At 42.5% G+C, this 24,800-nt stretch overlaps 1 gene segment (V, D, J or C); it reads left to right on the forward strand.

Annotated features, from left to right (window-relative positions):
• The first annotated feature begins 3,285 nt into the window (after positions 1-3,285).
• Positions 3,286-20,599, forward strand: LOC138608424 (Ig kappa chain V-III region MOPC 63-like). The segment is given in 4 exon segments: positions 3,286-3,337; positions 3,445-3,743; positions 19,365-19,410; positions 20,224-20,599. Coding segments are annotated over 4 exon segments (723 nt in total).
• The last annotated feature ends 4,201 nt before the right edge of the window (positions 20,600-24,800 follow it).

Below are 24,800 nucleotides of genomic sequence, written 5' to 3' on the forward strand. Positions count from 1 at the left end.
ATGCTCTGAATATGATGATCAAAAACCTAAACCTGCTTGATATATGGCGCGTTCAAAACCCTGGCATTAAGGACTTTGCATGCTTCTCTGCTTACCATAAAACCCACTCGAGAATAAACCACTTTCTGCGCTCTCGTAGTTTAAAGGAATGTGCAGGTCCTATAAATTCGATGCCAGCGACATTATCCAACCATAACCCATAAATAATGGAGATAGGTCCAAGCTATAAAATTAACAGGACTCCTAGATGGCGTATTAACACAACACTCTTACAGGAACAAGTATTTGTAGCACAGTTTAGGGAAAAAGTCACCGAATTCATAGAAAACAATAGAAACTCTGTGGAGGACGCCACCTTTACTTGGATGGCCACCAAGGGGTTTGTCAGGGATCCTCCTATACATCTCACCTTAAAAAGGCAAGGAATCGTAGAATATGTGAGCTGGAAGGAAAATGCCAGTCATTAGAGCAGATATTAAAGAACAAATACTCAGAGTCAGTGAACAAGGAGTTAAAAGCGGCCAGGGTGGAGCTTAATGATCTTTTCAGGAGACGAGCAGAATTCATCATGCATTGAGTCAGACAGAATTATTACCTTATTGGAAGCAAACCAAGCAAGTTACTTGCACTTAAATTAAAACACAGCGAATCTCAAGCGACAATAGATATGATCAGATCGCCCACTAAAGGACTTGTCTATAAGCCAGAGGAGATAAACATAACATTTCACTCTTTCTACCAAGACTTATACACGTCAACTCTTGACCATGACCCGGAGAAATGTAACAATTTCTTAAATAACCTGGATTTGCCATCCCTAGATGAGCTGGGTCGCCCCATATCCTTAATAGAACTGGAGGCAGCATTAAAGCTAACTACCAAAGGCAAATCACCAGGCCCAGATGGCATTCCACCAGAGCTATTGTTACATTTCTGGGATCTCCTGGGACCAGTTTTACTCAATTCAATCTGATCTGCTATCAAAAAAGGTTTTTTTTCATGAACACACTAACACTGCCCTTATTTCTCTGATCCCCAAAAAGGGAAAGGATCACACCGACTGTGCCAACTTTAGCCCCGTATTTTTAATTGATTCAGATAAGAAGCTTTATTCTAAAGTACTGGCAGTACGCTTAGAGAGATACATGGGCAAACTGATACACAGAGATCAGACTGGTTTTATGAAAGAACGCGTTGCGGCCGACAACATCCGGCGACTAATACATATAATAAACGAAACTCAACAGCTAGATGACCCCATGTGCTATCCTGTCACTCGACGCCGAGAAGGCCTTTGACAGGCTTGAATGGCAGTACCTGTGGGCGGTTCTTGAGAGGTTTAAATTGGGCAAAAACTTTATTGATATGATACGTGTTCTATATGCAAACCCCACTGCCATGGTCTCTAACAATGGTATACATTCTAGCCCCTTCCCCATCTTTCGCGGGACCCGGCAGGGGTGTGGTCTCTCACCGAGCCTTTTCATCCTCTCACTAGAACCACTAGCCCAACATCTGAGGCAAAACCAAATCGTTGCCCCCATTCAGATTAAGTCATCGTCACATACCATATCAGCCTTTACGGACGACGTGCTTATCTACTTAACAGATATGGAAAATTCGATAGCATCCTTACTGACTGCCTTTGAGGACTTTAAGACATTGTCCGGCTACAAGATCAACTGGATGAAATCAGCGCTGATGCCATTAAATGAAGCAGAGAAAAAGGCATCGTTACCCCACAACATCCCCGTGAAAACAGAGATCACGTATCTTGGCATTCAGATTCACTCTTCCCTTCACAAAATAGCAAAATGCAATTATGAAAAGATTCTAAAAGACTTTGAAAGAGATATCGCTGTATGGTCAAAATTACCTGCGTCTTTACAAACTAGAGCCGCTTCCATTAAAATGAATATACTGCCACGTATTAATTTTGTGAGCATGATGATTCCGCTCCCCCCTCCAGTGGGATACTGGAAAAGGGTTGACACAATATTACGTAAATATATTTGGAATGGCACCATCATAAAATCCCGCTGTCTACCCTACAGAGACCAAAATGCAGGGGGGGGCTTGCCTTGCCGAACTTCTTGTTGTATCACCAGTCTTTCCAGTTACGACCACTCTGGTTATGGTTCGACCACTCTTTCTCAGCTGCCTGGAGAGCCATTGAAGTTACAATAGTATCTCCATATAAACTTGAAGAGGTGTTATTCTCTGGTATAAAGGATAAGCAGTGCATGCTACGTTTTGGACCTATTATCTCAAACACAATCAGGAATTTTGGAAAGGTGGTAAAATATTTAGGCGACAGCTGGAAATGGGACATTAACACCCCCTTGTGGAGGAATAACAACATTATGTCAGGGAATAAACCATTTGAATCAGCAACATGGTCCTCAAAAGGGGTAAACACGCTAGGGGATATAATTGGCAATACTATACCTCATGAACCAATCCCTCTTTTACTCAATGATGATTCACTCATGGAACTCAGTGGGAAGCAGCGCAAGTTATGGCTGGCTGGACTAACTGCTGCCAAAAAACTTGTAGTACAACGCTGGCTGCCACCGCACAAATTGTACAGCAGAAAGTGGTTGGAACTGTCTACAGTACGGGTGAACAAGGCCAACGCCACTACGTTGGATATGTGGAAAGGGGCTTCCTCTGTACTTTCAGAACTACTTAAAAGATAATACTTGAATATATGTATGTATTGAATGGCTAGCTCTGAACCAAGATCAGGAGGGGGTACAGGGTGGCAAGGTGGGATGGCAGGGGGATGGGGGTGAGGAGGAGGGATGAAAATACAGATGTAATGTGACATGCTTGTTAACTTTTCTTCAATAAAAAACAATTGTTCACAAAAAGAAACCTTAAAAAGGTGACACAAGCAAAGAGCCACAGCTTTCTAGAAAGTATGTTTTTATTTTAAATCTATCAATTAAAAAATGCATATATATTAAAACAAATCAGAATTCAAATTCAATAATACAGAAGAATTTATCTGGAAGAATGAACCCTAATTATAAATATGTGGAACTAAAAGGTGTCTCATCAATAGACAGATTCATTGATTGATCCATTATTAAACAGCATCATCAGGGTAATAAAAGTCCCTGTTGGAGTCGGTCAGAGCATTTCCATAGAGAGCCACTTTGCATCAGCAGCACCATGCTCCAGTGCTCTGGGAGACTTTATAGTCCTGACAGTTGAACACTGGATGACTGACAGCTGTCCTTCATGACAACAGAAGCCACAGAAATCCTCCTCATCAAAAACATGACTTTGACCTCCGTCCTCATCTGGACTCTCCTCTGCTGCTGCTTCACAGGTAAAGTCCAGAGAATCAAACTCCTCTCCTCTATGAACATCCGTCCCTCTGAAATGAAGCCGACAAAACCATGACGCTGCTTTATGTGTTTGTCTCTGTATCCTCAGAGTCCAGAGGCCAGGTCACAGTGACTCAGCCTGCAGCAGTGAGCTCTGCTCTGGGAGGCTCCGTCACCATCACATGTAGGACCAGTCAGGATGTTTATAGCTCTAACAACTTAGCCTGGTACAAACAAATAAATGGAGAAACTCCTAAAGTGCTCATTTATATTGCTAGCACTCGAGAATCAGGGATTCCAGGTCGTTTTACAGGCAGTGGATCAAACTCTGACTTCACTCTGACCATCAGTGGAGTCCAGGCTGAAGATGCAGCAGTTTACTACTGTCAGAGTTCACACGTCATCAACAGTCAATTGTTGCTCACACGGTGAAAAAGCGTCGTACAAAAACCTCCCTCAGTCAGACTGAACAGAAACTGAACTGACTGCTACAGCTGGAAGCTACTGAAGCAGAATGAACATCTTAAAAGTGGATCCTTAAACCACCCTAAAACATGAATCCAAAGAAGTTCAATTATCAAATTGTTAAAAAGCAGATTTGGAGGGGGGGATGGTTGCCGTTGGGCTCAGTGAAGGGTTAATTGTGTGCCAAGAAAATTAATTCATTAAACTTCTTTGGATACATGTTGGTGAATGGTTAAAGCAAAACTGTCGGAAGGTTCATTCTGCTTGATGAAAATGTGTGTGTGCATGTGTGTGTGTGTGTGTCTGTGTGTGTGTCCTCAGTGAAGTGTATCAGTCTCTGCAGTAGCTTCCAGCTGCAGCAGTCAGTTCAGTTTCTGTCCAGTCTGACTGAGGGAGGTTTTTGTACGACGCTTTTTCACTGTGTGTACACATCCTTACTATTGATGTAGTGTGCACTCTGACAATAGTAAACTGCTGCATCTTCAGGCTGGACTCCACTGATGGTCAGAGTGAAGTCAGAGTTTGATCCACTGCCTGTAAAACGACCTGGAATCCCTGATTGTCGAGTGCTAGCAAAGTAAATGAGCAGTTTAGGAGTTCCTCCATCTTTCTGTTGGTACCAGGCTAAAAGGTGGTATGGGTCACTATAATAAACATCCTGACTGGTCCTACATGTGATCCTGACATAGCCTCCCACAGCAGAGCTCACTGCTGCAGGCTGAGTCACTGTGACCTGGCCTCTGGACTCTGAGGATACAGAGACAAACACATAAAGCAGCGTCATGGTTTTGTCGGCTTCATTTCAGAGGGACGGATGTTCATAGAGGAGAGGAGTTTGATTCTCTGGACTTTACCTGTGAAGCAGCAGCAGAGGAGAGTCCAGATGAGGACGGAGGTCAAAGTCATGTTTTTGATGAGGAGGATTTCTGTGGCTTCTGTTGTCATGAAGGACAGCTGTCAGTCATCCAGTGTTCAACTGTCAGGACTATAAACTCTCCCAGAGCACTGGAGCATGGTGCTGCTGATGCAAAGTGGCTCTCTATGGAAATGCTCTGACCAACTCCAACAGGGACTCTGCTTCTGGTTTCACCCTGCTGCTGCTCTCAGTCTGCACTGTGTTGAGCTGTCTGTCTCTGTTTTGCATGTTTGTCTGTTACCATTAAAATTGGTCATATTTGGTATATAATCTACTCATAATGATAAAAGCATAGCAACAGAAAACCAATGAGTCACATCACTGAAGTCTGCTGTTGATGCTTCAGATGTTGTAAGTCCTTAACTTGTAAGAAGAAATAATTAATTCTTTGAATAAATTTAAACAGGTCAGAAAATTGATTAGAAATATAAAGCAGGATATCATCAGCATCAAGTGATACAAAATGACTGATATATGACATTTAAGTGTGATGAATATTTGAATAAAGAGAGTTTAATCACAGAAAGATAAAAGAATAAAAACACAGTGTCCCTGTGTGTGATTCAAAGAATAACTAGTTCATGTTGTGAAGTCAGACTTGGAATGAGTTTGAATTTATTTACATAAAGAAGAAGACTCTCAACATGCTTCAAGAAAATATCACAATCTTATTTCTTAACTCTTTAAATTATTTAAATTGAATATTAATTTAATCATCATGTTCAAAAAATGTTGATAGATTCAGATTAATTAGAGAAATAATCTTACAAAACTTTAGAAAACATTATTAAGTGAAATTATATATGATCATCTGTATTAACCTGCTTGTTGAAAGAGTTTACATAAAACTGATGATGATAGATTTATCAGAGAGAGAATTGGTCAAAACAGTATAAACATGTTTTAATGTAGCTGCGCGTAAGTTCAACCAGGAAGACTGTTCCTACTCATACATTCATTAGCATCATTCATTCACGTCACATTCTCTCTCTCTTGTCCTTCCTGTCTGGTGATCAGCTGATTATGGGCGTATACTATTAAAGTACTAAACCAACCAGATTCAGTCTCAACGTCTGTCGACCAATCATCCCCATGCTGTCAAATTTTAAATCTGTTCTCCTCTCTTCCGCAGACAGTTTGTCGTTTCAGCGTGATCATTGCGAACGCTCACCTTTTCAGTTCATGTCGGAAGCGGTAGTAGGCTAGCCTATGTTTGCTCTCAACCTCATGTGTATTCCACGACTCTGCGCTGCAGAAAACGCCCGATCACAAATAATGCTGTGACTGGTAATTCATCTGTGGCAAGCATCTGTCACTATAATATCTGTGTCATCTTCAGCGTCTTCATGGCTGCAGGCCGGCCGCAGCATGCCTTCACGTCCGTTTCACAGCCACGCCATACAGCACGAGCAACACTGGCTTCTGTCGCTTCAGCCTCTCACAGGTGGGCAAGTTTGTTGGCAGCAGATTCTGCTTTACTCAGGTAACAGGAAACGTCCTGCTAACCTTCTCATCTGATGTGTTATGATCGCTCACATCCAGAAAGGTAACAATATATGTATTTATGTATGTTTTTGCCATTGACTGGTTCCCTTATAATAATTCAGGGACTTTGTGCTTCAGGAAAAATAATCGGTTAATCATTCTATCGTTTTTCTCTTTATCTGCCTCATTCAGTGTTGCATGCAGCGACACTTTCTATCAGCTTTCTCGTCATTATTTAATTACAGGATTCATTATTTAGTAGGTGAAATAAACTCGTGGGGGTCGCCGTGGTTTAATTATAAGTCTCCAGTTAACGCCAATGTGACAGTGAGGCTGGGCAGGCGCGAGTGTGGCGTGCATCGGATCCACACGTCCTCCGCCTGCGAGGTTAATCCCGGTCACAAGAGCTCCAGCCGCTCAGCGCAAGTTTCAGGCACTAAATTTCACAGCATTAAATTGACGCGGTTATTTCCTGTGGCCTATCTCTTTAAAAGTTCCATCAACAGTCGTATCACCTGGCTCAGTATTAAAAACTCATTTCATGCATTCGGGCGTGTATTTATCACAGTTTTAGTCAGAGGTGCTCATTTAGGGTGTCATCGCACAGCGTTCCCCTGTCTGACTGGGAATCAATCAATCAATCAATCAATCAATTTATTATTTAAAGTGCAAAATCACCATGGTACATGGTCTCAATACACTTTACAATAAAATCAAGTACAATAATAACAAACAATAAAACAATATTAAAACACCACAGGAATATGATAAAACAGTTAAGAATTAGTTTAAACCAAAATATTGAGTAAAGAGGTATGTTTTAAGACGGGACTTAAAAGTTGGAGTGGATGTAGCTTCTTTGATACCTAGTGGGAGGCCATTCCATAGAAAAGGAGCACGGTAGGAGAAGGCCCTGCCACCAGCTGACTTTTTATTGATTGGTGGGATGACAAGGAGGTTCGAACTAAGAGAACGAAGAGGACGTGGCGGAACATAGGGAGAAAGTAGATCAGTTAAATAAGATGGTGCAAGTCCATTTAATGCCTTATAAGTTAAGAGAAGAACTTTAAAATCGGCTCTAGCCTGAATGGGCAGCCAATGTAATGATGCCAGGACAGGAGTTATGTGACAGAACCTACTTGTTTTTGTTAAAAGTCTGGCGGCTGAATTTTGCACAAGCTGAAGGCTCCTAGTAGTACAGATGGGGAGGCCAGAAAAAAGGACATTACAGTAATCTAAACGGGAAGACACAAGGGCAAGGAGAACCACCTCGGCGCTACGCCGGGACAGAGCAGGGCGGATTTTAGCAATGTTACGCAGGTGAAAGAAAGCCTTCCTGGTGATTTCCTTGATGTGAGTCTGGAAAGTCAGGGTTGGATCAAAAATAACACCTAGGTTTCTAATGTGTGTGTGTGTGTGTGTGTGTGTGTGTGTGTGTGTGTGTGTGTGTGCATCAGTGATATAATGCTTCCTCCCCTCCTCTCCAGCCAAACAGCAGCACATGATGCCGGCTGCCGTGTGAAGGAATTTCACAAATGCTAATGCTAATGCTAATGCTAAGAGGAGGCTTTAAACACACGGAGCTGCGAGTGTGTGATGTCATGACCCTCTGAGCAGTGTCCTGAGGTCCATCAGCTCCAGATGAACACCGCTCCTTCTTCACTGCACGCTGTCATCCTGAGTTATCAGGACGTCCTGGCGTCTCCGATATCTGTGACTCGGTGAAAACATGAGCAAAGCCTTGACCTCTGACCCTGACGTGTTAATAAACTCAATGCAATCGATACAGGACTGTGTCTTCTTGGCAATAACAGCACCTAAAGACTGATCCATAGCACACTAGCTTCAGACGGGCCTCACACAGCCTTAGAGCGGGGCATCAGCACGTGCTCCAATCTACAGCCGGCAGATTCATTTCAATCTTCTTGTGTCAGCGTGGAGCTTCGATGGAGGCCAGCAGCTTCAAAGCTACTGAGCGGACGAATCACAGGTGACTATCTCAGCAGAGATGCAGACGTGTGCCTCTCCACCTGTGTGGACTCCAACAGGAGGATAAATCAGGTCTCTGAACAGCAAAAAGAAGTCTCTGGCTAACTGGATAATAAACTGATGAAAGGTCAATAATGAGAAGCAATGAGCCAGTGCTCTGAGCTTCAGTGACATGACATGTTTGAAAAGGCCACTCTGTGAGTCACACCTGTGAACGTGTCACAGGTGAGTGTGTCTTTGGACCTGCTCCCTGGTGTTGTCGTGTATCTGTGGAGGTTCAGCGGGGCGTCTCTGAGAGCAGATAATCCCTGCTGCCCTTAATCCCTGACCTGAGAGGGGGCAGACACCCCCCTCTTATCTGTCTCATGTTTGGGGTGCAGCCAGCTTCTCTTGGATCCCAACACGACGTGCTGACAGAAACCAGAACAGAACCTAATGTGTGTGCGCGGACAGCAGCCTTATCTGATTACTTCCTAATCAGTGTTTGGACAGTCGCTCTTACAGATCTGATCACAGAATCTCATTTGCCTGAAGCCTAAATCTCTGTGATGGACTAAAGACGCTCCTCATCTATTAACACAGCTCGCTTCTGTTCCTTCTCTTTCATCCAGCTCAGAACGTTGTCGTCGTGAACGATCATTTTACTTTTCCCTGCAAACCACAGCTTCTGCAAACTCCATCTGCTCAGACTTCAGTCCAACATCTGTCTGCAAACAGCCGATCAGGTATTGAAAGGGAACGATTGGAAACACGGCCGCCTCACGCGGCTCTGAGCAGAGATGTTTCTCAGAAGCACGCTGCGACAGAAGAAGAGTTCTTCCTTCCGGTCTGTGTTTTTACAGCTGACCCTCCTGGCTGAAAAACTGCAGATAAAACAGTTTCCTGCCAAATCCCTGACAGCTTTAAATCTCACTCCTCATGCTGCCAAATAAAAAGTATCCCCTGCAACCAGAGATGCTTTCAGAGATTGAACAACCATCAATATTAAGACAAAGACTCTCAGAGAAGTACTTATAGTTATTAGGCTTAATCACCAGCAAATCAGTCTTTGCAGTATTAAGCATGAGAAAGTTTTGACTCATCCGGATCTTGATTCGGCTTACACATGTTTCCAGATTTTGTATTTGAGAGGGGTCATTAGGCTGTAGTGGGATGTATAGCTGTGTGTCATCAGCATAGAAATGGAACTGTATACCATATTCGGCAATTATCCTACCCAGAGGGAGCATGTAAATACAAAACAGCAGAGGCCCCAGGACAGACCCCTGGGGCACACCAGCGGTAACCGTAGAGCATTCTGACAAAGAGTTATTGAAACTAACACATTGGGTTCTACTAGATAAGTAGGACTGGAACCATGAGAGCGCCAGCCCGTGAATACCAACGTAATGCTCCAGTCGGTGTAGAAGCACACAATGATCTACGGTATCGAAGGCCGAACTTAAATCAAGAATTAAAAGTAAGGAGGCTGATCCAGAGTCAGCAGTGACAAGTAGGTCATTAACTACTCTAGTTAGGGCAGTCTCAGTAGAGTGGCAGGAGCGGAAACCAGACTGAAAATTGTCAAAGAGATTATTGGCAGAAAGGTGGACAGTCAGTTGATCAGCAACAATTCTCTCAAGTATTTTAGATAAGAAAGGGAGAGTGGAGACAGGTCGATAATTGGCAAGAACCAGTGGATCGCTATTGGGTTTCTTGAGGAGTGGTTTAATGATAGCAGATTTATAGGTTAAGGGGACACACCCCTCAGAGAGGGAAGTGTTCAAGATGGCACGTATGGGGGCATTCAGAATAGGAAAGAGTTCCTTAAGGAGGTCAGAAGGGATGGGATCTAGTGAACACGTTGTTGGCTTTGAGGCGGCAACCATTGAGGCCAAGGCCTCAGCAGAAATGGGTTTGAACTGAGAGAGTGAACTCGTGGACCAGGACACAGAGCACTGGCTGGACATGGTGCTAGAGAGCTGCTGGCTAATGATATTGTTCCTTATTTGGGAGATTTTATCAGTGAAAAACTCTAGAAAATCATTAGCTGTGAAAGAAGAGCTCAGAACCGGTGAAGAGTGTGTAAGCCTGGCCACAGTATTAAACAGGACCCGATGATTGTTCTTATTGGTTTCGATCAAATTGGAGAAATAAGAAGATCTGGCAGCAGAAAGTGCATGTTTATAATGTTTAAAGCTAAGAGTCCAGGCGAGGCGTGAGGACTCAGATTTACGGGTGCGCCATCTGTCTTCAAGTTTACGACAAGCCCGTTTTAAAGAGCGAGTGAGGTCGGAGAACCAAGGTACAGATTTAATTCGAGTGCCTCTACTAGTTCTAAGAGGAGCAAAGGACTCGAGCGATTCTGACAGTGCACTGTTTAGGCCATCTGTAAGGTTGTTGACAGACATAGACGTGTTGGAAAATGACTCAAGTTTATCGGGCAAATGATCAGCTAGAAGGGACTTAACATGGTTGTTAATAAAACGAAAAAAATGAGTGTTAGATTCAGAGCGAATAGTCTGTGCATGCGTGAGAAGGTTAAAAAAGACACAAGAGTGATCCGAGACCGGGACCTGAAGAATAGAAGGGAGGCCAGCAGTAATATCCTTTGTACAGACTAGATCCAAAGTATTACCGAGATTATGAGTGGGGCCAGTGACATGTTGGATGAAGTTGAGACTAAAAAGAAGATCCAGAAATTCGGTTGCTTTGGAATCCAAAACATCATTAATGTGAAAATTCAGGTCACCGAGCCGAACTATTTTGTCATATTTAATCAAAGCGGTAGATAAAAATTCAGAGAACTCTGTTAAAAAAATGGGATTAAACCTGGGTGGTCTATAAATGAGTTATGCCAGGATATGTTGGCGGTTTCCAATAAGCATGGCCAGGTACTCAAAAGATGTGAAGTCACCGAGTGAACATACTGTACAGGGAAGTTGATTAGAGAAGATAACCGCAATTCCCCCACCCGTTTTGTCTTTCCTAGCGGAGAATAAGAAGCTATAGTCAGGGGGAGACGCCTCAATAAGAACAGCACTGGCAGTGGAGGAAAGCCAACACTCAGTGAGGAAAAATAAATGCAAACCATAGTGAGTAATAAAATCATTAATATAAAATGTCTTGCTGGAGAGTGACCTAATGTTAAGTAAAGCACAACTGAGGTCGACAGGGGGAAGAGCTGGAGGGACAGGAACTGTTTTTATACTAATCAGGTTAGATGTGACCCTCCCACGAGTACTGGAACGATTAACTTTACTGGGATCACCTATCAGCAGGTTCGTCTGCAGGAATGCACTCTGTGCGAATGCAAAAGCAGCAGATCGCAATCCGCCTATTGCATCCAGCTCCCATCTGTGATCATCTGACAATTCGCTTCAGATTGAGCTCTCATTTATCGCTATCAACATGCATGTCAGTAAGCAAACAATTCATCTAGAATATGAGACATCTCTGATGACCATGTCGCCCAAGCCGTTCAGTGCTTAGATTTCCAACTTTCTCAAAGGCATCAGAATGATGGATCCGACCTCTTCAACAAACAAGCACCTTAAAAGCTGTTCTTCTCTTGATGTAAGAATGGACTTAACGTGTTAATTTTACTAATCTGCATCATGATGGTATTATTCAGCTAAGTTAAAGTAACATTCTCAAAGATTCTCATGTAAATAAATGTCCTTTAAGTCTGCAAATGCCGAATGAGGTAACACAATGTGTTTGAGCCTATGGCCCACTGATGAAAGCCTTCGTTTCCGCAGTATATAGTATTATTATGGACTGGGTGTTTGTAACGCGTCTTCCATCAACCAGCAGTGGTTGGTCTGCCAGAGAGGGTAGGCGGAGCTAGTGGCTGCTTTTCCATCTCTGCAAGTGTCTCGAGTAAACAGTAATCTACTACGGCCGAGTAAATAAAAGTTCAATGACTACAGATACAAGGGGATGTTATGAACCAAGAATGACGCAGTTTATTTCGCTGATATATCTGGTGTGAAATTCGCTTCATTTTATCTGAACACACAGTCACTTCTCAAGTTGCCTGGTCCCTAAACAATCCAGCACAGGTTGTCATCTAATTCTGTTTGCCTTGTTCTCATGTTAAATACAGATCCTACTCTGTATGAAGTTCTCACAGTGCTTCATCAATCTAAGGTTATTATTTATGGAATGTGTAATCCCACACTCTTGTAAAGATCAATAGCATTTTTACATTTAGTCATCACGACCTCTTCAAGCTAGTGAAGGTCATCGTACCTCATTCAGCAATCGCTGGTCAAAGGTCTATCCTGACCTCACTCATGCACGGTCAATTGCTGGCTATCAAGGTGAATGTGAATGTCTAATTGTTTTAATAAGGCAATCAATTATTCATGTTACTGTGTTATGTTCTTTTAACTCTTGTTAGAATCCTGTTGCTGCCTGTAAGGTAAGGCCTGCATCACTGAGAGTGGTCGTATGGCTCTCCTGTCTTTTCTTCACATTATTGTTTGGGGGGTATCCTATCCTGCTCTCGGCCTCTCGACATCTTCATTCTTTCCAAACTTGTAAATAAATAATTGTTCAATCTTAATGAAGTCTCTCCTGATTGAAATAAAGTTAGTGTTATTAGTATAAATTATTTAAATGACATGTTTATAATGAGTTTTGTTTAGTTCTGTTGTTGTCTTTCAGTCTCTGTGCAGCTGTTGACTCAGATCAGTTCCTCTAACCTGAGGGAGGTTTTTGTACGACGTTGTATCACTGTGTGAGCGGGAAGCTGTAACCCTGCTGACAGTAATAATCTCCTGCGTCTTCAGTCTGGACTCCTCTGATGGTTAAAGTGAAGTCAGTTCCAGATCCACTCCCACTGAAACGATCTGAAACTCCAGACTGACGAGTTGTAGCCGTATAAATCAAGAGTTTGGGAGATTCTCCAGGTTTCTGAAGATACCAGTGAAGGTTGGTACTGATGCTTGAACTGGCTTTACATCTGATAGAAACAGTCTGTCCTGGAACAACAGACTGAGTTACAGGAGACTGAGTCAGGATGATATCACCTGAAGAACCTGGAAAACATGAAAAACAGGAGAAGAGTTATTGAGACAAATCCAGTTTGGAGAAAGACGATTAACATTTGAACAAAGAAGTGAACTTTCTTTAACATGGAGAATAGATATAAGACAGTAGATGCTGCTTGTTTCATTGTTCTTTCATCACAGCAGAACATCATTGAGGTGAACCTGGCTTCATCCTTAAACAAAGTTTTCAGCAGAGAGTCTCACCCTGAACAAGGAGCCCCAGGGTGGTCACAAGTAGAATCAGTGACATCATCATTGTGCTGCCGGCGTGTCAGTGTCTCTGAAAGACCTGGACAGCCACTGATCAACAGCGGCCTCTTAACGTCTGGGAGCAGAGAGGCAGGACACATATGCAAACACACAGAGTCAGTGAACTGTAAGCAAATAAGAAGACGACATCACATAACAGCAAGTCTGTAAAAGTGAGTTTTAAGAAGCGGTTTAAAAGATGTCACTGATTCTGTCTTATCTCCGCTTGTCGTCCGTTCCAAAGTCATTGTGCTGTGATGGCAGAAGCACGATCACTTTTGTTTTAAGCCACGACTTTGGAGCGACCTGAAGGCCCCCACCTGAGGATCTAAGGCTGTGGGCTGGCTCATGGGGTGTCAAAAATTGTAGCTTGGAGCCAGACCCATATGTGCTATAACAGTGATCAGTAAATTCTTAAATCAATTCTAAAAGTAACAGGAAGCCAATGTAGTGAAGCCAGGACTGGGATCATGTGATGCCGTCTGTTAAAACCAGTAAGAAGCCGAGCTGCTGCATTCTGGACTAGTTGGAGGCGAGAGAGTGATTTGTGGTTGATTCTGGAGAGGAGGGAGTTACAGTCGTCCAATCTGGAGAAGATGAGTGACTGAATTACTTCTTAGAGGTCCGGTTGAGAAAGTATTAGTTTGGTTCTGGAGATGGTACGTAATTGGTGGAAGCAGGATGGTACGACTTTCTTTATGTGGGTTTCAAATGTCAGGTCAAGGTCAAATATTACACCAAGATTTCTGGCAGTCGGCTTCACGTTGGCAGATAAGGCACCAAGGCCACTCTCGATATGATGGGTGGAGTTATGTGGATTGATCAGTCTTATTTCTGTTCTTGAGTTATTAAGTTGAAGAAACTTTTCAGCCATCCAACAGTTGATGTCACTGAGACAATCTTTGACAGCAGCTCGGCTTCTAGAGTCCCCAGGTCTCAGTGGAAGGAATATCTGTGTGTCGCTGGATTATTTGGCCGAGTGGAAGCAAGTAAATCGAGAATAAAAAATGGACCTAACACTGAACCTTGCGGTACGCCACAGGTAATGTTAGTGGTAGAGGAGGGATAATTACCTGTGGTGACCGCAAAGGTTCGTTCTAAAAGCTAAGAAAGAAACCAACAAAGTGCAGCGTCCCTGATGAGATGATTATAATTATAAGACAAGAAAGTTTTATTACGAAACTTTGAATACATGTTGGTGAGTAGGTAAAGCAACTCTTGGAGGGTTCATTCTGCTTAATGAAAGTGTGTGTGTGTGTGTGTGTGTGTGTCCTCAGTGAAGTGTATCAGTCTCTGCAGTAGCTTCCAGCTGCAGCAGTCAGTTCAGTTTCTGTTCAGTCTGACTGAGGGAGGTTTTTGTACGACGCTTTTTCACTGTGTGAACACAGCTTGACTATTGATGCTGTGATAACTCTGACAGTAGTAAACTGCTGCATCTTCAGCCTGGACTCCACTGATGGTCAGAGTGAAGTCAGAGTTTGATCCACTGCCTGTAAAACGACCTGGAATCCCTGATGCTCGACTGCTAGCACGATATATGAGCAATTTAGGAGTTCCTCCATCTTTCTGTTGGTACCAGTGTAAAGCATGGTTAGTAGGGTTGCTGCCCCAACTAACAACATTCTGACTGGTCCTACATGTGATGGTGACGGAGCCTCCCAGAGCAGAGCTCACTGCTGCAGGCTGAGTCACTGTGACCTGGCCTCTGGACTCTGAGGATACAGAGACAAACACATAAAGCAGCGTCATGGTTTTGTCGGCTTCATTTCAGAGGGACGGATGTTCATAGAGGAGAGGAGTTTGATTCTCTGGACTTTACCTGTGAAACAGCAGCAGAGGAGAGTCCAGATGAGGACGGAGGTCAAAGTCATGTTTTTGATGAGGAGGATTTCTGTGGCTTCTGTTGTCATGAAGGACAGCTGTCAGTCATCCAGTGTTCAACTGTCAGGACTATAAACTCTCCCAGAGCACTGGAGCATGGTGCTGCTGATGCAAAGTGGCTCTCCATGGAAATGCTCTGACCGACTCCAACAGGGACTCTGCTTCTGGTTTCACCCTGCTGCTGCTCTCAGTCTGCACTGTGTTGAGCTGTCTCTCTCTGTTTTGCATGTTTGTCTGTTACCATTAAAATTGGTCATATTTGGTATATAATCTACTCATAATGATAAAAGCATAACAACAGAAAACCAACGAGTCACATCACTGAAGTCTGCTGTTGACGCTTCAGATGTTGTAAGTCCTTCACTTGTAAGAAGAAATAATGAATTCTTTGAATAAATTTAAACAGGTCAGAAAATTGATTAGAAATATAAAGCAGGATATCATCAGCATGGACTCGGACTTCTTTGAAGGCTTCAACCAAGTCCAGTTGCCTTTTGCATTAAGCTTATAATTACCATGACCTGGATGACTGAGAACCTTCACAGACAATAACTAGTTAATGTTGTGAAGTCAGGCTTGGAATGAGTTTGAATTTATTTACACATAAAGAAGAAGTCTCTCAACATGCTTCAAGAAAATATCAGAATCTTATTTCTTAACTTTTTACTGAAGTTACAATAATTGCATCTAAATTTAGTCTTTAGGTTAAACCAATGTTGGTAGAAAATAATCTCACAAAACTTTAGAAAGCATGTGTAAGTCAAATATAAATTATATATGTTTATATGCTTCCTCTGGGTCAAATCACCAGTAACCATAATGTACAATACCTCAGTTATGCAGATGACACCCAGCTATATGTACATTTGCATTCCACTAATCACAACAGTCTAAATCAACTTACCACCTGCCTTTCTGACATCAATTGCTGGACATCCCAAAACTTCCTTAAACTAAGTGACGACAAAGCAGAAATGATCGTGTTTGCCACATCCAATTCTTCAAACATCATAATTGGCAATCTCTGACCAATGTCACAAAACGTTACGCCAACTGCAAGGAATTTAGGTGTTGTTGTTGATTCCAAACTGTTTTGGTATTCAGGTAGAGATGGTTGTTAAGGCATGTTATTTTTTTCATCTCTAAAATTAAATCCTTTTTATCCTTTAATGACATACACAGGGTTGTTCAGGCTTTTGTTTTGTCCCATTTGGACTTCTGTAATGCTCTTTATACTGGATTATCTCAGACCTCCGTTCACCGCCTTCAATTGGTCCAAAATCCTGCAGCTAGACTGATCACTGGTTCAAGAAAACATGATCATAAAACTCTGATCCTGGCCTCCCTGCATTGGCTTCCTGTCCATTTCCATATTGATTTTAAAATTTTACTACTGACTTTGAAAGCTGCACATGACCAGGCCCCTAAGTACATCATTGAGTTACTAACCTACTATGAGCCTGGGCGCCCCCTCAGATCAGCTCATAGGTGTTTCATGGTTCTACCCAGAGCACGATCAAAGACTAAGGGCAATCGGGCTTCTGCAGTCCGAGCTCCTAAACTCTGGAATGACCTACCTGCTGAAATCCGGTTTGTCAAATCTGTCTCTGCTTTCAAATCTCTTCTTAAAATATTCTTTTTTTTAAAGGCTTTTATCTCTGTGTGGATTTCCCCATGACAGCTTTATCTATTTAAAAAGTCACTTCATAATATAAAGGAGAGAGAATAGGTTTTAATTCCTGGTGACATTATGGACTTGAACAATAGATCAGGGGTTTTGGGATGTATAACTGGATATCATCAGCGTACAAGAGAATCTTCACTTTGTGTTACTCTGAGAAGAAATGCTGAAACGTTTCTGTCTTATAAAAGTTTAAATATGAAAGTTTTCAGATGTTTCTATTTCATCATGTCTTAATTACGTGTGCAAAAATGTCTGTGTGACTTCTGACCAGGCATTGACTCTTGAGCAGAAGGGGACATGTTTGATTCACTTCTGTTTTGTCCTGTTGAGATTCGTTTTTAAACTTAGGCCCATTTATCTCAAGCTGAGGTGAAGCTCATCATATACACACTTGTTGTAACTTTCTTTAGCCTCACCATAACACTAACAAGTGGTCGAGAGGGCTGTTGTATGACTCATGATTTCAGTTCATTAAACGACCTCATCACACCTGTCTAGATTTCTTGTTCCCACTGGCTCCCCTTGAATTGAGAATCACATCTAAGTTACATGTGGCGACACAGAAGTGAAGGTAACAGTGCCTTTGACATGAGGACCTTTAACCTTTAGGAGTCACTCCAGTGAGACACTGAGGACCCTGAGGAACTTTTCAAAGGCAGGTATCAGTTAAGAGTTGTTTAGTTTAATACTTTTAGAATATTATATTGTGTCTATGTTGTGTATGTGTTGTTTTTATGGTGTATAAAAGAGCATCTTTTCAAATATTGGTTAATTTCTTTGTGTGTGTGTGTGTGTGTGTGTGTGTGTGTGTGTGTGTGTGTGTGTGTGTGTGTGTGTGTGTGCCCTCAGTGAAGTGTATCAGTCTCTGCAGTAGCTTCCAGCTGCAGCAGTCAGTTCAGTTTCTGTTCAGTCTGACTGAGGGAGGTTTTTGTATGACGCTTTTTCACTGTGTGAACACCCACTGACTGTTGATGTAGTGATAACTCTGACAGTAGTAAATTGCTGCATCTTCAGCCTGAACTCCACTGATGGTCAGAGTGAAGTCAGAGTTTGATCCACTGCCTGTAAAACGACCTGGAATCCCTGATGCTCGACTGCTAGCAGAATAAATGAGCAGTTTAGGAGTTCCTCCATCTTTCTGTTGGTACCAGGATAAGTAGTTATTATTATAAACATTCTGACTGGTCCTACATGTGATGGTGACGGAGCCTCCCAGAGCAGAGCTCACTGCTGCAGGCTGAGTCACTGTGACCTGGCCTCTGGACTCTGAGGATACAGAGACAAACACATAAAGCAGCGTCATGGTTTTGTCGGCTTCATTTCAGAGGGACGGATGTTCATAGAGGAGAGGAGTTTGATTCTCTGGACTTTACCTGTGAAGCAGCAGCAGAGGAGAGTCCAGATGAGGACGGAGGTCAAAGTCATGTTTTTGATGAGGAGGATTTCTGTGGCTTCTGTTGTCATGAAGGACAGCTGTCAGTCATCCAGTGTTCAACTGTCAGGACTATAAACTCTCCCAGAGCACTGGAGCATGGTGCTGCTGATGCAAAGTGGCTCTCTATGGAAATGCTCTGACCGACTCCAACAGGGACTTTTATTACCCTGATGATGCTGTTTAATAATGGATCAATCAATGAATCTGACTATTGATTAAACATCTTTTAACACCAATCCAATCTGATTTTAGGTTCATGCTTCTGGACAAATTGATGGAGAAAAAATGTCTTTGGTTCTAACAAATTAAACACTACAGAAACAAAATAGTTCCAACATTAAAACATGATCAATAAAAACATGCTGTCTTAAACTTTGTAGCATTGTATTATTGTCAGTTTTGATTGAATGTGTAAAAATCTTGCACACAGAGACTCATTTTGGTGAGTTTGTTTGTGTCAAAGTCAGAGAGCCGTGTCTCTCTACAGTGAGAGGTTTTTGTACGGCGGCTCAATGAGTTTGTATCACTGTGGTACACGTTCGGTGGAGGAACCAGACTGCATGTTGGAAGTAAGTCAAATATTTACACTTGAAATGATTTCAGGAGCTTCTTTTCTTTATTGTTTCTTTCTATTCAAACTGTAGGACAAAAGTTTCCTTTCACTTTTTAATTGAATGTTTTTACAGGGATATAGACAAAATTCAGCCCAGCAATAGAAATACAAAAAATCATTGTAATGGAAAATATAAAGCTGGGTTATTTATAGTTTCTCACTTTCATTGTAAAATTGCATCTTGGTAGTTTGAAAGTTTAGTTCAGTGTGTCAAAGTCAGAGAGCCGTGTCTCTCTACAGTGAGAGGTTTTTGTACGGCGGCTCAATGAGTTTGTATCACTGTGGTACACGTTCGGTGGAGGAACCAGACTGGAGTTTGGAAGTAAGTTTCTGCACAAATACTAAATCTAATGTGTAAAGTAATGTTTCAATTCAGTTTGTTCATGTTTGATGCAGAAAATATTTCTTTTTTAAATGTGACACTTTAACTATGAATGTTTTTATTTGTCCTCCTTTACCATGGAGGTTCACTCAGGACAGTTCACTAAACAGTTCTTTACAAATTAGTGTCAGACTGAAAGTTCAACTTGGAGCTTGAAGTGCAGAAAATATAAAACCTGTTTTTCAAATGTTTTGTCAATATTACATTTCATTTTACAAATCAATGATAACCGTTTGGACATGAATTAAGTGTCATTGATTGAAGTAAATGAACGATGTAAAGATAAATCATTCCATTTAAAAATGAACACTATCTCAGATATTTTCAAAAACTGTTTGACATTTTGAAAATCTATTGACCTGTTTGATTAGGATGGTCATTTGATTGTTACTTCATATTTTCACTTTGCTTCTGTTTTGACTCAAAAGTTTATAATACTGTTTGTTAACGCTTGTTATAATTATGCAGAAGAAGTTTTAAAATCAGGCCAAATTTCATATTTCAATTCAAGCTTAGTTCTGTGTATTTCAGGTCATTCTGTGTGATGATTGTCTCTGTGCTGATGTGCATGAGAGGCTTCTTAAAGGGAAGTGAAACAATGTGTGAGTGAGTGACTGATGGAGCAGAAAAAACATCTGACAGAAACTCCTTAAAGCACAAAATCAACTCTCACACAGTAAAGGTGTCCAAGTGTCTGCTGTTTGATTGACAGCTGTGTGCTCCCTCTCCTCTAACCTGAATGGTGTCTCCTAGGTGATGTCCGTCCCACCCTGACGGTGCTGCCCCCCTCCAGTGAGGAGCTGGAGCAGGGGAAGGCCACGCTCATGTGCCTGGCCAACAAGGGCTTCCCCTCAGACTGGAGTCTGGCCTGGAAGGTGGACGGCGGCAGCAGCAGCAGCTGGGAGGACAGCAGCAGCCCCGCGGTGCTGGAGAAGGACGGCCGCTACAGCTGGAGCAGCACCCTGAGGCTCACTGCAGACCAGTGGAGGAAGGTGGGCTCTGTGACCTGTGAGGCCTCCCAGGGCTCCCAGACTCCTCTCTCAGAGACTCTGAGGAGAGACCAGTGTTCCCAGTACTGATCTGACTCACTGGGACTCTGCTCCTGGTTTTCCTCTGCTCCTGCTCTCAGTCCGACCCCCTGTCTCTTAAACTCTTTTTCTCTCTGTTTCAACATGAACGTGTTTCTGCTTGTGTTAATGGTTTCACCATTTCAAACAATAAAGATTTGATCATGTATATTCTAACAGTGAATTGTCCTGAGACTTTCTTTCTTTGATACAGACTGTATCATTAAAGATAAGATTAGATAAGATACACTTTATTGATCAGCTCAAAGTAAAGGACAGGGTAAAACAAGTGATGGATAAAAGAGGCAAGACAAAAAGACAATAAAATACAATAATATAAAAATAATCATAAATATATACACTATGTACACCTTTCACTTATTGTGGATGGTTACGTTTTTGTGCAAAAAAAACTGCACCAAAAACACACACGGTGTGTATCATGGTGATATGGTTGATGATGAGTAAAGTGAAATATTGCAGAATAAATAACAATTGCACATGAGAGGTATTAGCACAGACATAATTGCACGGTATGGATGAGGTAATAAAAATGCATCAGTACATGTACCAAAGTATACTTTAATAATATGTTACAGTAGATATGCATACATAGAAAAACAGTGCAAAGCAGCTGCCATGTAGTGACTGGTGGATGAGTGACAGAGTATTGTGATCAGACAGTGATGCTGATGTTATAAAGTCTGACTGCAGATGGGCTGAAGGATCTGCGGTAGCGCTCCTTCTCGCAGGGTGGGTGTCTCAGTCTGCTGCTGAAGGAGCTGCTTAAGGTCCCCACAGTCTCATGCAGGGGGTGGGAGGGGTTGTCCATGATAGATGTCAGCTTGGCTAACATCCTCCTCTCACCCACCTCCTCTATGGAGTCCAGAGGACAGTCCAGGACAGAACCGGCCCTCCTGACCAGTCTGTTTAGTCTCTTCCTGTCCCTCTCTGTGCTCCCTCCTCCCCAGCAGACCACTGCATAGAAAAGTGCAGACGTCACCACAGTGCCGTAAAATGTCCGTAACAGAGCCCCGCATACTCCAGAGGACCTCAGTCTCCTCAGCAGGTGCAAGACGTCTGTGTTGTGTGACCAGTCCAGTTTGTTACTGAGGTGAACTCCCAGGTACTTGTAGGTCTCCACCCTCTCAATATCCAATCCCTGGATGTTCACCGGTGCAGTCCGGGGTGTCCTCCTGCAGAAGTCAATCACCACCTCCTTAGTCTTGCTGGCGTTGAGCTGAAGATGGTTGAGCTCACACCAGTCGACAAACTCTGTGATGACCTCCCTGTACTCCTGTTCGTTCCCCTCAGATACACACCCGATGATGGCTGTATCATCGCAGAACTTCTGGAGGTGACAGCTCCCAGAGTCGTAACTGTAGTCCGAAGTGTACAGGGTGAAGACAAAGGGGGAGAGCACTGTACCCTGTGGAGCCCCTGTGCTGCAGACCACCATGTCCGAGTCAGTGAACTGTAGCTGACATCAACATATCATGCTGTTTCCCCCTCAGAGCTCAAAAACTTGAATAATCTTATAGAACACTGATCTGGTGATTTGTGGACATGTTAGTCACATGTTTGGTATTTTTTCTGTGTTGGTTCTTTTTAATTCTTTTCATAAAATGTATAACTGAGATGAATTTTCAATAAACAGGTGTTTGTGAGTTATTTGTGTCCTGTAATAAAAAAGGGAACAACTCTTCATATAAAAACTGTGACTCCAGTCTGAGACCTTTATCTCCTTCATTTTTAGTCATATAAAAATCACAGCAAAGAAAAAGCATTTTAAGAAATCAAACGCTTCATGTTTTCTGAAGAGACTCTGATCAACTCATAATAACAACATTAACTGTGTGCCACAGTAGGTACGAGGGAGACGCTTCACAGAATAAGATGGTAGTAACTTTGTGTTGAGCATGGACCTAGAAATGAATGAGACTCTTTGTTCTTTTACTCATCACCTGAGTCAAAGTACCTGATCCATTAATTACACTTTCATTGGAATAATGGATCATCTTGGAACGTGTCCAGTCTCCTTGTGGAATAATAGAGTTTCAGTTTGATGTACTTTGTGCACAACAATTAGCCCTTTAGCTCCACTGTTTTATCTTGTTTGATGGTTTTACTGCAGAAACAGACGACTGACAGATGTTACCAACTGGCTGAAGTGATAACAGAGTTCTCACAGCTTCATCTTTGGACATTTAACTTCAGTGAGGAGCCAAATATATGTGAGCTAACATATAAAAACATATCATTTAAAGGATGTAAAGCTTTGTGTGGACCTTATAAGTTCTCAGATGATCATCTGTCTTTGTGTTTTCTTTGAATTATGAGGTTGAAATGGTACTGAGTCAGTGTGCAGGAGGGGTCAAAGGTCATGAGTCTTCTCTTTAATTGTCCCATTTTGCCTTTATGTATGGTGTGTGTGTGTGTGTGTGTGTGTGTGTGTGTGTGTGTGTGTGTGTGTGCGTGTCTGTGTGCGTGCGTGCGTGTGTGTGCTGTGTGTGTGTGTGTGTGTGTGTGTGTGTGTGTCCTCAGTGAAGTGTATCAGTCTCTGCAGTAGCTTCCAGCTGCAGCAGTCAGTTCAGTTTCTGTTCAGTCTGACTGAGGGAGGTTTTTGTACGACGCTTTTTCACTGTGTGAACACATTCTGACTGTTGATGTAATGATAACTCTGACAGTAGTAAACTGCTGCATCTTCAGCCTGGACTCCACTGATGGTCAGAGTGAAGTCAGAGTTTGATCCACTGCCTGTAAAACGATCTGGAATCCCTGATGCTCGCTGGTTAGCATACTTAATAAGGAGTTTAAGTGTTCCTCCATCTTTCTGTTGGTACCAGGCTAAACAGTGGCTGCTGCCCGAAATGTAAACATTCTGACTGGTCCTACATGTGATCCTGACGGAGCCTCCCAGAGCAGAGCTCACTGCTGCAGGCTGAGTCACTGTGACCTGGCCTCTGGACTCTGAGGATACAGAGACAAACACATAAAGCAGCGTCATGGTTTTGTCGGCTTCATTTCAGAGGGACGGATGTTCATAGAGGAGAGGAGTTTGATTCTCTGGACTTTACCTGTGAAGCAGCAGCAGAGGAGAGTCCAGATGAGGACGGAGGTCAAAGTCATGTTTTTGATGAGGAGGATTTCTGTGGCTTCTGTTGACATGAAGGACAGCTGTCAGTCATCCAGTGTTCAACTGTCAGGACTATAAACTCTCCCAGAGCACTGGAGCATGGTGCTGCTGATGCAAAGTGGCTCTCTATGGAAATGCTCTGACCGACTGATAACGAGCAGATCATTCAAATCAGGTGTGTTAGAGTACACAGAGAAACCTAAAACATGCTGGAAGGTAGCTCTCCAGGAGCAGGATTTAGTACCCCTGATATAGTCATAATGATACGCATAGAAACACATAGCAACGCAATAAACATAAGCATAAACCATTTGGATATAATAATGCAGCGTGGGGAGGACAAAGACGTTTAATAATGTGGATCTGTGTTGATCTCTCTGTCTGTCTGTCACTGTTAACAGAGACTCCAGTCTGCTGTGTATCTCATGTACTGTGTTTCACACAGAGCTGTGGAGGAGCATCAGGCTTCACCATCAAACTAAGTTGTATATCACGTCATCGCTTCAGTCCGTGATCACCTGCTCCCTCCCTCTGTGCCTCTGCAGCGCAGTTTGTGTTTTATAATGTTTTTTAAGGTCTAATGAGGTGAATGAGGCTCCTTGTATGTTCACAGGGCATGAGGATATAGTATATTTAATCTGTGTGTGCCCGTCGTCGCTAAATCGGTGCCGATGATGACGAGATAACTGTTCGACCTCATCAAGTGTCTCTCCACTGACCAGTACACATGGTTGTTGGCCCTCTGCTGGCTGGCGGGAGAAGAACATGCATACAGTTTATTTTTGTACTGAGATGTAAGCATTAGTTTTGAAGCCAATGAGACACCGGTACCATAGCAGCAGATAGTATGACAGCAGCTTCTTGTTCTGTTCTCGCATGTGCAGATACTACTGTGTCATCAGCATATCATTGCACTTTTACAATTGCAGGTTCAACAAATGTTGATAGATTCTCATTAATTAGAGAAATAATCTCACAAAACATTAGAAAACATTATTAAGTGAAATTATATATGATCATCTGTATTAACCTGCTTTATGAAAGAGTTTACATAAAACTGATGATGATAGATTTATCAGAGAGAGAATTGATCAAAGAGTATAAACATGTTTTAATAAAGTTAGTGT

This window comes from Semicossyphus pulcher, unplaced genomic scaffold (assembly GCF_022749685.1).
Source record: "Semicossyphus pulcher isolate SPU_LCO1_2020_fin unplaced genomic scaffold, fSemPul1.0.p SCAF_5, whole genome shotgun sequence".
Lineage (NCBI taxonomy): Eukaryota > Metazoa > Chordata > Actinopteri > Labriformes > Labridae > Semicossyphus > Semicossyphus pulcher.